The sequence below is a fragment of the Microcaecilia unicolor genome, chromosome 4, assembly GCF_901765095.1.
Source record: "Microcaecilia unicolor chromosome 4, aMicUni1.1, whole genome shotgun sequence".
In the NCBI taxonomy this organism is placed as follows: domain Eukaryota; kingdom Metazoa; phylum Chordata; class Amphibia; order Gymnophiona; family Siphonopidae; genus Microcaecilia; species Microcaecilia unicolor.
The window spans coordinates 212,281,595-212,298,535 of NC_044034.1; the positions used below are offsets into that span (position 1 = coordinate 212,281,595).

At 47.1% G+C, this 16,941-nt stretch overlaps 1 protein-coding gene across 2 annotated transcripts in view; it reads right to left on the reverse strand.

Annotated features, from left to right (window-relative positions):
- Positions 1-16,941, reverse strand: part of ANO9 (anoctamin 9) — a 215,514-nt gene that overhangs the window by 66,409 nt on the left and 132,164 nt on the right. For both annotated transcript variants that reach the window (XM_030201205.1, XM_030201206.1), the window contains exons 12-14: positions 12,157-12,261; positions 9,774-9,938; positions 5,158-5,194 (exon numbers count right to left, since the gene is read on the reverse strand). In XM_030201205.1, the coding sequence (XP_030057065.1) occupies positions 5,158-5,194; positions 9,774-9,938; positions 12,157-12,261 (307 nt within the window). The remainder of the gene's footprint in view (positions 1-5,157; positions 5,195-9,773; positions 9,939-12,156; positions 12,262-16,941) is intronic.

The window sequence follows — 16,941 nt, forward strand, 5'->3', positions numbered from 1 at the left end:
CCGGCAATGTGGGCCGCTGATAGCTGTTCCAGGTTCGCTTCCGCCCACTGGCATAGATTCATGGCTTCCTTGGCTAGAGTGGCGCTCTTGGTACCTCCCTGGTGGTTGACATAGGCCACAGCCGTGGAATTGTCCGACAGGACCCGTACTGGCTTCAACGCCAGTACCGGGAGGAACTCCAAAAGCGCCAACCGAATGGCTCTGAGTTCCAGGAGGTTGATAGACCACTTTGCCTCTGCAGGAGACCAGAGCCCTGCGCTGTCCTTCCCATGCAGTGGGCTCCCCAGCCCGTCAAAGAGGCATCCGTCGTGACGACAATCCACTCCGGGGTCACCAGAGGCATCCCTGCAGACAACTTGTCTGTCTTCAGCCACCAGCTCAGCGCCTTGCGCACTGCTGGGTCCAAGGGAAGGCGCACAGTATGATTCTCCGACACCGGAGTCCAGCGCTGCAGCAGAGAGTGTTGTAGTGGTCTCATATGAGCCCTGGCCCAGGGCACTACTTCCATCGTGGCCGTCATAGAGCCCAACAGCTGCACATAGTCCCACGCCCGAAGCGGAGAGGCTACTAGGAACTGGTCCACCTGAGCCTGAAGTTTGACAATCCGATTGTCCGGCAGGAACACTCTGCCCACTTGGGTGTCGAATCGAACTCCCAGATACTCCAGGGACTGAGTCGGGCGCAGCTGGCTTTTCTCCCAGTTGATGATCCATCCCAGGGAGCTCAAAAGAGCAATCACCCGGTCCACAGCCTTGCCGCACTCTGCATAAGAGGGGGCTCGGATCAACCAGTCGTCCAGATAAGGATGGACTTGTACTCCTTCCTTTCGCAGGAAGGCCGCGATGACCACCATTACTTTGGAGAAGGTCCGCGGAGCAGTAGCCAACCCGAACGGGAGGGCTCTGAACTGGAAGTGTCGGCCCAGGACTGCAGAAAGCGTTGATGAGGAGGCCAGATGGGAATATGCAAGTACGCTTCCTTGATGTCCAAGGATGCCAGGAACTCCCCTGCCTTCACTGCCGCTATAACAGAGCGGAGAGTCTCCATGCGAAAGTGCCGAACTTTCAAGGCCCGATTGACCCCTTTGAGGTCGAGGATAGGCCGTACAGAACCTCCTTTCTTTGGTACCACAAAGTAAATGGAGTAACGTCCCTTGCCAAGCTGATCTTCTGGCACCGGAACGACCGCACCCAGGCGGATCAGATTGTTCAAGGTCTGCTGCACTGCCACAGCTTTGACCGGAGACTTGCAGGGAGAGAGTACAAACCAGTCTCTTAAGGGTCAGCAGAACTCTAGCTTGTAGCCGTCTCTGATGACTTCCAGCACCCAAGCGTCTGAAGTTACCCTGGTCCACTCGCCCAGAAACGAGGACAGGCGTCCTCCAATCTGCACTGGGCCATGGACCAGGACCCCGTCATTGGGTACGAGACCCTGGGGGAGGACCGGAGGGCGCACCTCCGGGACGGCGGCCTCTGCGAAAGGAATGCTGCTTGGGGGAGAAATTCCTTTTGAAGGAAGAGGGGGCAGAGGAGCCCGACTTGCCCGGGCGGTACCGACGGGCTTCCTGAAACCGTCCTTGACCTCTGGTAACCTCTTGCCCTTAGACTTGCCGAGATCGGTCACAATCTTGTCCAGCTCGACCCCAAAGAGCAGCTTGCCTTTAAAAGGCAACTTAGCCAGGCCTGACTTAGAGGCGTTTCAGCCAAAGCCACCGCCGCGCAGAGACTGTCTGAGCCATACCTTTAGCCGAGGCTCTCAAGACATCATACAGTAAGTCTGCCAAATAAGCCAAGCCCGATTCCAGGGCCGGCCAATCAGCCCTCAAGGAAGGATCCGAGGGGGAAGCCCGCTGCACAATCGTGAGGCACGCCCTGGCCACATAGGAGCCACAAACTGAGGCCTGCAAACTTAAAGCAGCCGCCTCGAAGGACGACCTTAAGGCCGCCTCTAATCTTCTGTCTTGGGCGTCCTTCAGTGCCGTGCCACCTTCCACCGGCAACGCCGTTTTCTTAGTCACCGCAGTGATTAAAGAATCCACGGTAGGCCAAAGAAAGGCCTCCCGTTCACTTTCAGGCAAAGGATAGAGGCGGGACATAGCCCTAGCCACTTTGAGGCTCGCTTCCGGGACATCCCAATGAGCTGAAATTAAGGTGTGCATGGCAGCGTGCACGTGGAAGGTTCTAGGCGGGCGCTTCGTCCCCAGCATAATGGCGGAGCCAACAGGGGCTGAGGGAGAGATGTCCTCTGGAGAGGAAATCTTCAAAATGCTCATGGCCTGCACTAACAGGTTGGGCAAATCCTCTGAGCGAAAGATCCGCGCTGCAGAGGGGTCATCCGCTCCATCCGAGCGGGAATCCGTCTCCTCCAAGGAATCCCCAAAGGACCGTTGGGAGAACTCAGATACGCTGCCCTCATCTACATCAGAGGAAACAGAGTCCTCTAAGGCCTGGGAATCCACCCGAGGGCGTTTACTTCCGGGGGCCTCAACCCCTTTATCGGATAAGGGAGAAGGGGCAGCGTTTTGCATAAGGAAGGCCTGATGCAGCAGCAAAATAAACTCGGGGGAGAAACCCCCCAGACTATGCACTTCAGCAGCCTGGGCCACAGCCCTAGACGCACCCTCAACCGGCGCTCGCAAGAGCGGGGGAGAAACATGCTGCGCATCCAAGATGGCGTCCGGCGCGACACTCCGCGAAGGAGCCGCGCGGGAAGAACGACGCTTAACTTTAGCCACTTTTCTGCCGTCGCCCAAATCAAGGGCGGCCATGGCATTAACGTCTCCCAGCTCAAGGGCGGCCCAAGAAGAAGCCGTCCGAGCAGCGTGGCCGGCCAAGATGGCGGAGGCGAGCGGCGGGGGATGGGTGTTTATGGCGGGAAAAACCGCCGCACCGGAGGAAGACCCGGGACACTGACCGGCCTCCGCACTGACACCCAACAAGGGCGAATCAGACTTTAAGACCCCCGCATCCCCGCTAGAAGCGCACACGCGGTCCGGGGAGCGATTCTTCGCGCCCTCGCCCTCCGACACCATAGGCCACGTGGAGATCGATCGGGGAACCCCCTGCCCGCTATAAAAAGGTAAAAATTACCTGCTTCTCGCTCCGAGCTGTAACGACCTGGTGTCCCAGTGAGTAGCTGCAATAAACGTTTAAATAAACGTCGAAATAAACGCCTTTAAGGATGTCCAAAATTTTTTTTTTTTTAATGGAGCCAGCGGGAGGGGGGAGAAAAGGAGGGACCTGGCGCCACCAGGTTTGCACTTGCTCAAGAAGAGCCCTCAACCCCAGGTACTCAACAAAACCTAAAAATTAGGCTTGGAGACCTAGCCAGAGCTGCTGCTGTGTGTGACCACTACCTGCTGAGATAGAGAACATACTGAGGAGTTTCCGGCAGCACATGACCACATATAGGGAGGCAAAAGGATTGCTCTCTATCTCCACCTGCTGGTAGATGGACACAACCCACCAGTCTATGGATTGATCAGCATGATGATATGGAAAATCAAAATTGCTGCGCATACATTTTGGGTCTGAGACCTTACCACCAGCCACTGACCTAGTGGTAAAGAATCCGAGTGGTAATGACCTACGCATGTCAAATGCCACCTGGCGCGTGTCCATTACACTTGTCCAAAAATAAAAAATATTTTTCAGACGCTTGTATTGGACGCGTACCGAAAATGAAATTACCGCAAGAGCCACATGGTAGTCGGGCGGTAACTCTATTTTGGCACACATAGGGCATGCGTAGGTGCTTACACAGCTTAGTAAAAGGGCCCCTAAGCTATCTCTCACTGATACTGAAACTAACATCAAGTAATATTGTGAAGTATATCACGTATATATGTGTGTGCTTTCCACAAATGTGGGGGACATATAAAATACTAGTAAAAAAGGCCCGTTTCTGACACAAATGAAGTGGGCGCTAGTAAGGTTTTCCTCGGAGTGTGTATGTTTGAGAGAGTGACTGTGAGAGAGAGAGAGTGAATGTGCGAGTGTGTGTGTGTGTGTGACAGAGAGAGATTGAGACTGGGTGCAAGTGTATCTGTGAGAGAAAGAGTGTGTGTGTATGAGCATGAGTGTGTGTGCCAGGGTCCCCCTTCCCTCCCGCCCTCCAAGTTCCAGGGTTGTTGTCCCCCTCCCTGCCTCCGAGTTCCAGGGTCATCCCCTCCCTCCCTGCCTCCGAGTTCCAGGGTCGTCCCCTCCCTGCCTCCCTCCGAGTTTCAGGGTCCCCTCCCTGCCCTGCATTATGCTCTCTCCCCTGCATTCATCCATATGCAGGCAACGTCCTCTATGCCCTGCCCCCTCCACCTCCCTCCCATTTCCAAGCCCCTCTCCCTCCCTCCCATTTCCAGGGTCCCCCCTCCCTCTGACCCTCAGTCCCTCCCTCCCAGTTCCAGGGTCCCATGGAACTGGGAGGGAGGGGGGACGGAGAACGTTAAAGGAGTGACATCAGCAGGTGGTTACAATCCCAGTGAGACACATTGGAATGTTGGAGGAGCAAATTATTATATTAGATTAAGTGATTTGTGAAAGTTGTGATTGATATTTTACACTGTTTGATTGTAATATATATGTGTACCAGAAAGAAAAAATATTGGGGCACAAGGGGTGCTTGAAATTAAAAACAAAAATAAATGGAGAAATTCAATGATTGAGAAACTTCTCCACCCTCTAAGAGTATTTTTCACTTTTGGTAAGCACTTTGCTTGGGTGAGTTACAATTCTGAGAATTTTTCCTAAATAATTAGTGTGATGTCTTTCGCTCCATATACATGCATTTATTATAGTGACTTTGGAATCTTTTAGTACATGTCCCTTAAACATTTTGCATCAAGCACCCCGGTTTATTATTGCTATACCTAAATGCATTGCAGCATTCTTCAAGGTCTGGAGCCTCCTCAAACAAAGCTCTTCATACCCTATATTTTCAAAAGGTAAGGGTGCAGTGGTGTGAAGTTAGGTATGTTAGCAGTATGACATTACCAACATAACCCAATTTTCAAACTCAGTGTATTTATGTGTTTGAAAATTGCCTTGTTCTAGATGAGCTTTTGAGTATATGTATAACTTAACCATCAGATACCTTGTTGAAAATTTACCCCTTTTTCATCAACTAAGAAAAAGCAGATTTAATAAAAAGTGTGGACCTACTCACCTAATGAGGAAAGGTGCATTGCCACTACCCTGTTCACCTACAAAACAGAAGCAAAATAAATAAGAACGCAAGAAAATAAAAAGAGCTTTAACACAAGGGTAGAGGCAGCTACGGTTCTGCCTATGCAACAGCACCAAAACTTTCACTGTTCTACTAGAAGAAAGCAATTCTGACTTTTTCATAACCCTGCTATTTCCAGAATAGGGACTGTGCCTTCCATCCCAACTGACAGGGAGGGGAAGAGACAGTCCTTGGAGGGAAAACCTGGCTCATGTAAATATCCAGCTCAGAGGGAGGGTAATTGTCTTTGGTTTCTGATCCTTGGCATGGGCACCTTAAAAATGAGGGACCAGTGTTTGGCTGAGAACTCCTGCTCGTTCCATGTGAAAAGGGACTAAAAATAAGTGATCTCCTCCAAACTGCAGTACTCTCTAATCCATCAAAGAGAGGAATGTGGATTAGCCCAGTCTGGGACCTGAAGAGTCAGGAGTGGGGACTCGCCTGTCCCCTCAGAGCCTGGACGATTCCAGGAAGATTCAGGTGCGGGGACCCTGACTTCCACCACTGCTAGGGAGGAGTAGACAAGAAGCTGTATGGAAAGGTAATGTCACCTGAGGTCCAACTGATTCTGGAACTTAACTTCCTTCCAGTGTTGCCAGGTGGAAAATTTTTTTCCCACCCAATCCAGCATAAAAACCGCCCAAAACCCGCCCAAACTCAAACCCCGCCCCTGACACCCCCACCCCCGCGTCATCACCCCCGCCGTCACCGGCCCCGCCTCCCCGTCACCGGCCCCGCCTCCCACGTCATCGGCCCCGCCTCCCACGTCATCGGCCCCGCCCAAAACGTCACTAACCCCGCCCCCCGCGGCCGAAAAAGCCGCCCAAAAAACCGCCCTGAAGCCCAAAAAGCAGCCCAAAAAACCGCAACCCGCCGCGGGCAAAAATTTCCCGCAGCGGGTCGCGGAAAACCGCCCAATTGGGCGGTAAAACCGCCCACCTGGCAACACTGCTTCCTTCTGTTGCGACCCACCCTTGCGGAAGAAGGAAGTTACCTCTGAAGGGGGGCAGGCCACAGGAAAGAGACGTTCCTGCATCATCAGCCAATGGAAGCTAGCTGCAGCCTGCTGGTGGTGTCCTTCCCAAGGAGGTTTAATAAACAGGAGTGAAAGTGAGCCTATCTAGTCCATTGTAAGCAATGAAGCCAATTAGGACAGTCTGACTTTCCCCTTCCCAGCACAGCTGTCATCCCCGTTTGTTTTGAGTATACGGGGATGCCAGCACCGCGAGTAAGGGAAAACTCAGATTAACCTAATTACATAGTAACATAGTAGATGACGGCAGAAAAAGACCTGCACAGTCCGTCTAGTCTGCCCAACAAGATAAACTCATATGTGCTACTTCTTGTGTACCTTACCTTGATTTGTATCTGCCATTTTCAGGACACAGATCGTAGAAGTCTTGCCCAGAACTAGCCCCATTTTCAGGACACAGACCGTAGAAGTCTTGCCCAGAACTAGCCTCACCACCCAAACACCAGCCCCGCCTCCCAATCTCGGCTAAGCTTCTGAGGATCCATTCCTTCTGCACAGGATTCCTTTATGTTTATCCCACGCATGCTTGAATTCCGCTACCGTTTTCATCTCCACCACCTCCCGCGGGAGGGCATTTCAAGTATCTACCACTCTCTCCGTGAAAAAATACTTCCTGACATTTTTCTTGAGTCTGCCCCCCTTCACTCTCATATCATGTCCTCTCGTTCTACTGCCTTCCCATCTCCGGAAAAGGTTCGTTTGCGGATTAATACCTTTCAAATATTTGAACGTCTGTATCATATCACCCCTGTTTCTCCTTTCCTCCAGGGTATACATGTTCAGGTCCGCAAGTCTCTCCTCATACGTCTTGTAATGCAAATCCCATACCATTTTCGTAGCTTTTCTTTGCACCACTTCCATTTTTTTTACATCCTTAGCAAGGTACGGCCTCCAGAACTGAACACAATACTCTAGGTGGGGCCTCACCAACGACTTATACAGAGGCATCAACACCTCTTTTCTTTTGCTGGTCACACCTCTCTCTATACAGCCTAGCAACCTTCTGGCTATGGCCACCGCCTTGTCACACTGTTTCGTCGCCTTCACTACTAACTACTACTACTAATAACAAACATTTCTAAAGCGCTACTAGGGTTACGCAGCGCTGTACAATTCAAACATTGAAAGGACAGTCCCTGCTCAAAGAGCTTACAATCTAAAAGACAAGAGAACAATCTAAAGACAAGTGAACAAGCTAGAGGACGAGTGAACAGTTAATCTGATAGGGTGGATGGATTGGGCATTTTATATTTCTCGAGCGGTTAGGCGCCGAAGGCAGCATTGAAGAGGTGAGTTTTGAGCAGAGATTTGAAGATGGGTAGGGAGGGGGCATGGCGTATGGGTAAAGGAAGATTGTTCCAGGCATAGGGTGAGGCAAGGCAGAATGGGCGGAGCCTGGAGTTGGCAGTGGTGGAGAAGGGTACTGAGAGAAGGGCTTTGTCCTGTGAGCGGAGGTTGCGGGCGGGAGCATAGGGGGAGATGAGGGTGGAGAGGTAGTGAGGAGCCGCAGACTGAGTGCATTTGTAGGTAAGGAGGAGGAGCTTGAATTGTATGCGGTATCTGATCGGAAGCCAATGAAGTGATTTAAGGAGAGGGGTGATATGAGTATATCGGTTTTGGCGGAATATAAGACGTGCAGCAGCGTTCTGAACGGATAGAAGGGGGGATAGATGGCTGAGTGGGAGGCCGGTGAGGAGTAAGTTGCAGTAATCAAGGCGAGAGGTAATGAGAGCATGGACGAGAGTTCTGGTGGTATGCTCAGAGAGGAAAGGGCGAATTTTGCCTTCAGATCCTCAGATACTATCACCCCAAGATCCCTCTCCCCGCCCGTACATATCAGACTCTCACCGCCTAACACATACGTCTCCCGTGGATTTCTACTTCCTAAATGCATCACTTTGCATTTCTTCGTTAACATGATAACTCAGGTCCCAGCACACAGGAGCAGGAGACGACAGACCAAGAGAGGAGCAGACACAGGAAGGTGCAGGGGCAGGGACAGTGGCCCGAGTGGGGGAGGGAGAAGCGCGGCCCAGGTGAGGGGGCGGTCCTGCTGTGTCTCGACGCTCTGGCTCAAACATAAGTCATGTACATAACCACAGTGTAAGAACATAGCATGCTAACAATACACATACTTTTATGTTGGTTGGTATTTTATCAGAAAATATTTTCACATGTAAATGATTAAAATACTGTCAATAGTGCATGTTCTTGGTAGCTAAAACTAGGCAGCTCCTTAGAAACCAATAAGGAGTGGAGGAGTGGCCTAGTGGTTAGAGTGGTGGACTTTGGTCCTGGGGAACTGGGTTCAATTCCCACTGCAGGCACAGGCAGCTCCTTGTGACTCTGGGCAAGTCACTTAACCCTCCATTGCCCCAGGTACAAATAAGTACCTGTATATAATATGTAAGCCGCATTGAACCTGCTATGAGTGGGAAAGCATGGGGTACAAATGTAAGAAAAAGAGAGATGTTATGTAAGGAAAGGGGATGGGATCTGATATATCACATTTCTGTAGTTACAATCAAAGCGGTTTACATATTGGTCTAAATTTAATAAATGGTGCCTAAAAAAAATCGGCACTGAAAAAAACAGCATTTAACACTGGGAACCGCGATTATTTCTAGGCAAGAGCATGTACACCAACGAAACCCTGGTGCAAATCCCAATGCCTAAATTAGGCACAAATCCCCTTTATTGTATAACAGCACTCAGAAATTGTGGGAATGCCCCTGATTTTCTCATGACCCTCTCATGGCTGTGCTCCCATTTTGGATAGGCGCATACATTTTATGCACGGATCTGACCATGTAAATTTATGCACATAAATTTTAATTAATGCCAATTAGCAATGATGATTGTTAAGACCCAATTATTGCCGTTAATTAGCTCATTATTCAATTAAATTGCAATGCACAAATTGGACACATGCACAATTTCTAGCACCATTTATAGAATTCAGGGGATTACTTATTTTGTACCTAGGGCAGCGGAGGAGTTAAATGACTTGCCCAGAGTCACAACGAGCTGCAGTGGGAATCAAACCCAGTTCCCAGACCACCATTAGGCTACTCCTCTATGCAAAGGATTCAATGGATAACAGCTTTCAGGAGTTCAAGAGTTTTGCAGGTGAATAGTTAAACATTTTAAAAACTAGTAAAATTAGCACTTTAGGACAGAGTTCATGCTATGTCCTGTTAGATGTAATTTTGAGAGATTAGATAGTAGATATAATTTTTGTCTGACAATGTAATTATTATAGATCTACATTAACTCTGTTCTCTGATATCCATCTAAATTCCTGCTTCATCTAGTGCCCCCAACCCAACACTTATTTTCATGGGTGACAAGCTACCTATACACACAAGGAAGAAAGCAAGATTTGGACTTGCATTTTGCATTGAAGTTGAAATTTAAAATGTCTGCCCAGAAGACGTTACAAACAGCAAAGATTAAAGAAGATGAATATGTACGATGAAAAATACAAGATTCAGTGTGTTATTTACAAGGGCTTAATCCATACCTTGGTCATGATGACAATGGTTAAGTAATGTACTATAGCTCCAGTCAGGACTGCCACTGTGTTGGCTCGGTCACGGATGAATTCGGAGTCAGCCTTCGTGAAGAATACTGTCATTACCACACGGTAGATCACAATGGATTGGGCAATGCCAATCAGAATCGCAATCTGTGTGGAGACACATGAAAGGACCAAAGACATATCTGTAAACTATCTTTGTTCATAGTGACAATGTTGAAAGACGCTAATGGTACACTGCGTCCATCCACCTTCGTACGGCATAGAATTAACTACTGGGATGGGCAAAGAGGGACAATGGAAGTTCTACTCACAGCTAATGTGAAATTAGCACCTTTAAATAGTTAGAACATATCTCTGAGAACTGTATACATTGAAAATACTAAAGAATAAACTAATGAATCAAAGGGACCCTGTGCTAAATTAACACGGCTCGTGATAAAGTAACCCAACTTAATAGTAGCCCATATCAGTGGCGCAGCCACAGGTGGGCCACTTAGAGCTCAGGCCCACCCAACAGTAGCATAAAAAAACATAGTAACATAGTAGATGACGGCAGAAAAAGACCTGCACGGTCCATCCATTTTAGCTGGTGGGGATCCCAAGCTCTGCCAGCTGAAGGCTTCCCCCTGATGGTAACAAAAACAGTACTCTCCATGCTACTGGCACCTGCACATGCTCAGTTTTCAGTGCATGCCTGCTGCAGACTGCCAAGGTGAAAAGAAGCATTTTCTCACCAGCTGAGATATTTTTTTTGGGGGGGGGGGGGGGGGGGGGGAGAGAACACTTGGTGCCCACCCAGTTCTTGCCTAGGCCCACCCAAAAATCTGTTTTCTGGCTACGCCCCTGGCCCATATTGATAACTTCCCCCCAAAGTCATTTTCATTGCACTTCTAGTCCTGTACTCAAGAAAATCTGACAGTTGTTTCTTGTAGCTTTGTTTAAGTTTTATTAAGCTGTTTGTCGTAAACTGTCTAGATCTAAGGATTATGATTACACAGAAAAACTTTTATTATTAGTGATGGGGTTGATACTCATAAGCGACACCACATAAAGATAGGACTGACTTTGATGTGGACCAATTTGACTGCTTAACTTAGCCAGTTAAGTGCTGAATATTGGCAGTTAACCATATAAGTGCCGAGTCTGCCCATGGACCGCCCACAAAATAGCCGGCATTCAGTTTAGCAGTCTGTGGCAATATTCAGTGGCACTAACTGGTTAAGTGCCACTGAATATCAGCTGATAGCCCCCAAACAAGCGATTTAACTGGCTAGGAACTGTTTCTGGCTGGTTAAATCACTTTGAATATCAACCCCATTAGCAAAGACCACACAAATCAAATTTACTGGATGATCTCACTGTAAACGCACCCAATCACATGCCTGTTCACCAGTGTACCCCCCCCCCCCCCCCCCCCCCCCCCGGTCAAAATGAATTTCTAAATAAACTGTCTATATGCTCCCTCTTCTTACCCCCTATGCTGTCTATTAAGATATTTTAATATGTATTGTGTTGACATTGTAAGTAACATATTGTGCTATAATGTGTAATGTTATATCAATATTTTTACTGTTGTAATTGTCTCTTGTCTATGTCCAACTTATTCTTCAGGTACACTGACTTGGATGAATTTCATCAGAAAGATGGTAAATAAATAAATAGGAACCTTTTCCAGAACATTCAAGGCAGAGAGCAACAATAACCATGAGAATATAGGGGGCCTTGTGCTAGCTGTGGTGGCTATTTTTGCCACGCGCTGAGGCCCTTTTTACCACAGCGGGTAAAAAAGCCAAAAAAAGAAATGGCCATGCGGTAAGATTGCACTTACTGCATGGCCATGCAGGGGGGAGCACTCACTGCCACTCATTGAGATGGTGGTAAGGGCTCCAGTGCTAACCCGGTGGTAACCGGCCAGCATATGATACTGCCCAATTACTGCTGGGTAACCAGAAATGCCACATGATAGGAGTGAAACTACCACTGGGCTGGCGGTAGTTCCGGCTTACCGCTGCTTTGTAAAAGGGCCACATGGAAAGTATAGTTGGTGCAGAGCAGAGTTACGATGTTTACCTCAGAACTCAACATGCAAAAAAACATTATATGAAAGTTCTGATATCACCTCAGGAAGGGCAACAAACAATCCCTACAGTGCTTCATATGAGAAAAAAAACAAAAAGAAGGTTCCTTAAATATTATCCACCAAATGGGAGAAATCCCTTAGTAAATACACATACACTTCATAAGGTTTGTTTGTGGGGATATACCCCAACTCAGATAATTTGCAAATATTCACACAAACCAACATGTGCTAACTACCCAATACACACATACATATAGATATGTAATGTAATGAAAAGATACATACCATAATGGCGACCCCAAGAAGAACGAGGGTACTGTGCAAATATGAGTGCTCATACTTCTGCGGTGTGCAGTCTGGATCATTTATTATCTCCAGAGCCAACTCCTCCTGCAGAGAATTGCATTCCAGGGCAAACAGAAGCATGTTAAGTCTACTGAATGCATGGATGCAAAGGTAGAGATGCTAACTTGTAAATGCATTTGATGAGAGGTACACAAAAAAAGCATGCATGCCATACTTAGGTGTATACTGAGGTAATACCAGGGTTTAGGACATATCTGCCATACAAATTCCCCTGAATTCTATATAGCGTGCCTAGAGAGCCGCGCCAAAATACAAGCGTATTCTATAACAATGTGCGTAACTTAATTGGCTTAACAAGCTAAGCAGCATTGATAACAGCTCTTAACAAGCAATAATGAATACTAATTGGTAATAATTAGAATTTACATGCACAATTTGCTAAGCGCATTCTGTAACACAGTTATGGGCGTTTCGTGGGCATTCTGAAATTTACGCGTATAGTTATAGAATATGGCCTAGTCCGCCTAAATCTACGTGCCGGGATTCACACCACATTTTCATTGGTGTAAATGAATGCATGTAGTTTTAGGTGCTGGGATATCAACTAAGTGTATTCTATATTCCGTGCCTAAATCTAGGCACTGCTTATAGAATAGGCTTAGTTGGCATTGATTTCCATGGCAATTCTTTAGGCGCCATATAAAGAATCTCTCCCATTACAGAGAGAAAACACCCCAGGCGGAAAGCTGTAATGCGGTACTAGAAATACATACATTTCAGATGGTAATTTGTAATATATAAAAGCAGACAGAGATATAGAGATAAAATGAACACATGCAAATAGGACAAGCACTCTTTATAAAATACTATTGGTCGCTGAATTCCATGCCCAGCTTTGGGCATGAGGACTTACACCAACTGAAACCAGGTGCACAATTTGGGCGCGCATCCGTGGTATTCTATAATATTGTGCACAATGTTCTAGAATGCCCCTGATCCGTCCATACACCTACATCCCCCCTATGCGCTTGCATGCAGATAGACTTAGATGCCATCTTATAACTGGACACATAGGTGTATTTCCATGCCGATTTTCCATTTCTGCCCCGTTTCGGCACCTGGCACGTGTTTCTGTGCTGAAATTTGGGTGCAGAATCAGTGCCTAATTTTAGGCACTATTTATAGAATTCCCCGTTAGTTCCAGAATAGCACTTAGGCAGTGTATTAGCGTTTATGCATATCATGCCTGAATAGGATGATCCTCTACACACCTCCAAGGACACTAAGGTCCTCTCAAGTACTAACACTAACCATACCCTCTCCAAAAGACATTGCACGATGTGATACCCACAAGTGAGTCTTCTCCAGAGTAGCCCCCACTCTCTAGAATGCACTCCCTGCACTCCCTGAAAGGCTCCACGTTACACAAGACTATCTCTACTTCAGGAAGCAGGTTAAAGTTCTTCAACCAGGCATTTAATGGAAGAAGTAACTAACTTGTTAGTCTCACACACACACACACAAACAAGGAGTGACACGGACTGCACATATAAGTACACAAGTAAGTGTTGCCATACTGGGACAGACTGAAGATCCATCAAGCCCAGCATCCTGTTTCCAACAGTGGCAAATCCAGGTCACAAGTACCTGGTGATCCCAAAACAGTACGTTTTATGCTGCTTATCCCAGAAATAAGCAGTGGATTTTTCCATTTTAATAATGGCTTATAGACTTTTCTTTTAGGAAGCTATCCAAACCTTTTTAAACCTCGCAAAGCTAACTGCTTTTACCACATTCCAGGTTTAATTACATGTTGAGTGAAGAAATATTTTCTCTGATTTGTTTTAAATTTACTACTTTGTAGCTTGATTGCGTGCCCCCCTAGTCCTAGTATTTTTGGAGAGAGTAAACAAGCTATTCACGTCTACCCGTTCCACTCCACTCATTATTTTATATACCTCTATCATATCTCCCCTCAGCTGTCTTTTCTCCAAGCTGAAGAGCCCAAGTCATTTCAGCCTTTCCTCATAGGGAAGTCGTCCCATCCCCTTTATCATTTTAGTTGCCCTTCTTTGTGCCTTTTTTAATTCCACTATATCTTTTTTGAGATGTGGTGACCAGAATTGCAGAGTATTTAAGGAGCGGTCACACCATGGAGTGGTACAAAAGCATTATAACATCCTTGTTTTTATTTTCCATTCCTTTCCTAAAATTATATATGGTGATGTCCCAGATTATATGTCTAACCTCATAGACCTGTCAACTAGAAACTCAATCAGATCATCATATTCTTATTTAAATCTCCGCTACCCTAATTGCAAAGGTCTCAAGTACAAATCAATGTCACATTCGTCGCTCCCTCCGGCTGCTCCTCCGCGGAGGGGAGCCGGGGCTCGCCGGGGTGATGGCTGCCCAGTCCGGGGCCGAGGCCGGCGATCATGGTTGCCGGACTATCGATTGCCGGCTACGGGGGCTGTGTTTGCGCCAGTAAGGGAAATGGCGCCGAGGCACGATGGCCGGCGTTCCCTTCATTCTTGGGCGCGGGAACCCCAAGCTCCGCCTCAGAGGAGTTAGACTGGAAGGCCAGCACGATAGACCCGCCTGGGAGGTCGGTCAGAGCCAATCAGAAGAGTTCCGTCGATAGCCAAGTTCTGATTGGCCGGCTATGTCTACAGGGGCTGGGCGGCTGACTGCCGAACAGTATTTAAGAAATGAGTCTGAGGTAGGTGGTTGCTTCAGGTTCTGTTACCCGAGGCCAGTCTCCGTGGTTCCTGTGTTCCGTTGATTTCCTGGTGTTGCTGATTTTGGACTGTTTCCTGGTTTTCTCTGCTAGCTGCCTGCCTTGACCTCTTGCCTGACTCTGACTACATTGTTTACTGCCTGCCTTGACCTCTGGCCCGACTCTGACCACGTTGTTAGCTGCCTGCCCAGATCTGCTGCCTGTTTGTGGACTCTCTATTCCATCTGCCCGCTTCTCTCCTGGTTCCAGTCCAGGTCAGTCCGTCAACCCCGCAGCTCCTGAAGTCCCGTTGACCGCCTGCAGCTGGGGGCTCAACCCTTGGTGAACGGCGGTCGCCGCGGGTGAAGACTTGGGGTTGCACGGCTGTCCTTTGAGGTCCTTCGGGGCCTTACGGGACCTAAGGGCTCACTTTTCTTGCGGACAAGACAATCAATTCATGGATCCAGCTTCTCATTTATAGGCACAAGACTCTGAATGTACTCCCAAAAACCATGAGGACTATGTACGACCACCTCAACTTCTGGAAATTACTAAAGACGTACCTGTTCGGAAAAGCATATCCCACTGACCCAACTTAACTACCTAAATCCAGCAACACAAAGATATCCAAACTTGTATTGAACTTTATGATTGATATATAACCTCCCTCTCTATGATTCCCTGATGTGTCTGTTCATATCTAATTTCACTGTAAATAACTTCACTATTTGTTTCTTCATCGTAGGTGGCTATTGCCTCAAGACACTATGTAAGCCACATTGAGCCTGCAAATAGGTGGAAAAATGTGGGGTACAAATGTAACAAATAAATAAAATAAATAAATAATACGTAACATTCTATTTGCTTTCTTTGCTGCCACAGAACACTGAGCAGATGGTTCCAACGTATCATCAACGATGACTCCTAGATCTTTTCTTGGTCGGCGACTCCTAACATGGAACCTTGAATCACGTAGCTATAGTTCAGATTCCTCTTTCCCACATGCATCACTTGCTCACATTAAACATCATCTTCCAATTGGATGCTCAATCTCCCAGTCTTGTAAGGTCGTCTTGCAATATTTCACAATCCTCTTGTGATTTAACAACTTTGAATAACTTTGTGTCATCGGCAAATTTAATTACCTCACTAGTTATTCCCATATCTAGATCATTTCTAAATATGTTAAAAAGCAGTGGTCCCAGCACAGACCCCTGCAGAACCCCACTAACTACCATAACATACTGCAGCAGGACAGGTTTATCCACTACCTACCCTAAATGAAATAATATTTAACCGTTTCTCTGACCTCATTTGCACCTTTCTTCAAATTAGTCACCTTATTCTCTAACTCCTCTTACTCTCTTACCTATCTGTTCCATCTTTGCTTAAACCTTACGCTGTCTACTAAAATATTCTATTATGTATTGTGTTGACATTGTAAGTAGTATACTATGCCATACTCTGTATTGTTATTTGAATATTTTTACTGCTGTAATTGTCTGTTGCTCATGTTTGATTTATTCTTACTTTACACCATCTTGAGTGAATTTCTTCAAAAAGGCGGTAAATAAATCCTAATAAATAAATAAGTAAAATATGTGCACACATACACACTTGTATGCTGGCATTCTAAACATTTATGCAAAGTCAGTGCATAATTGTTAACGCCTGCCCTGTAGAATTATTCTGATACAGGGTAATTTAATAAAGGCACTTTGTGCATATATAGAAACAGAGACAAATGTAGACAGATAAAGACCACATGGCCTATCCAGTCTGCCCATCCATGCCATCTACTCTCCCTAGTGGAGGAGTAGCCTAGTGGTTAGTGCAGCGGACTTTGATTTTGGGGAACTGCCTTCAATTCCCACTGCAGCTCCTTGTGACTCTGGGCAAGTCACTTAACCCTCTATTGCCCCAGGTACAAATAAGTACCTGTATATACTACATAAACCGCTTTGAATGTAGTTGCAAAAACCACAGAAAGGTGGTATATCAAGTCCCATTCCCCTTCCCCCCACCCCCACCCCATCACTCCCTTA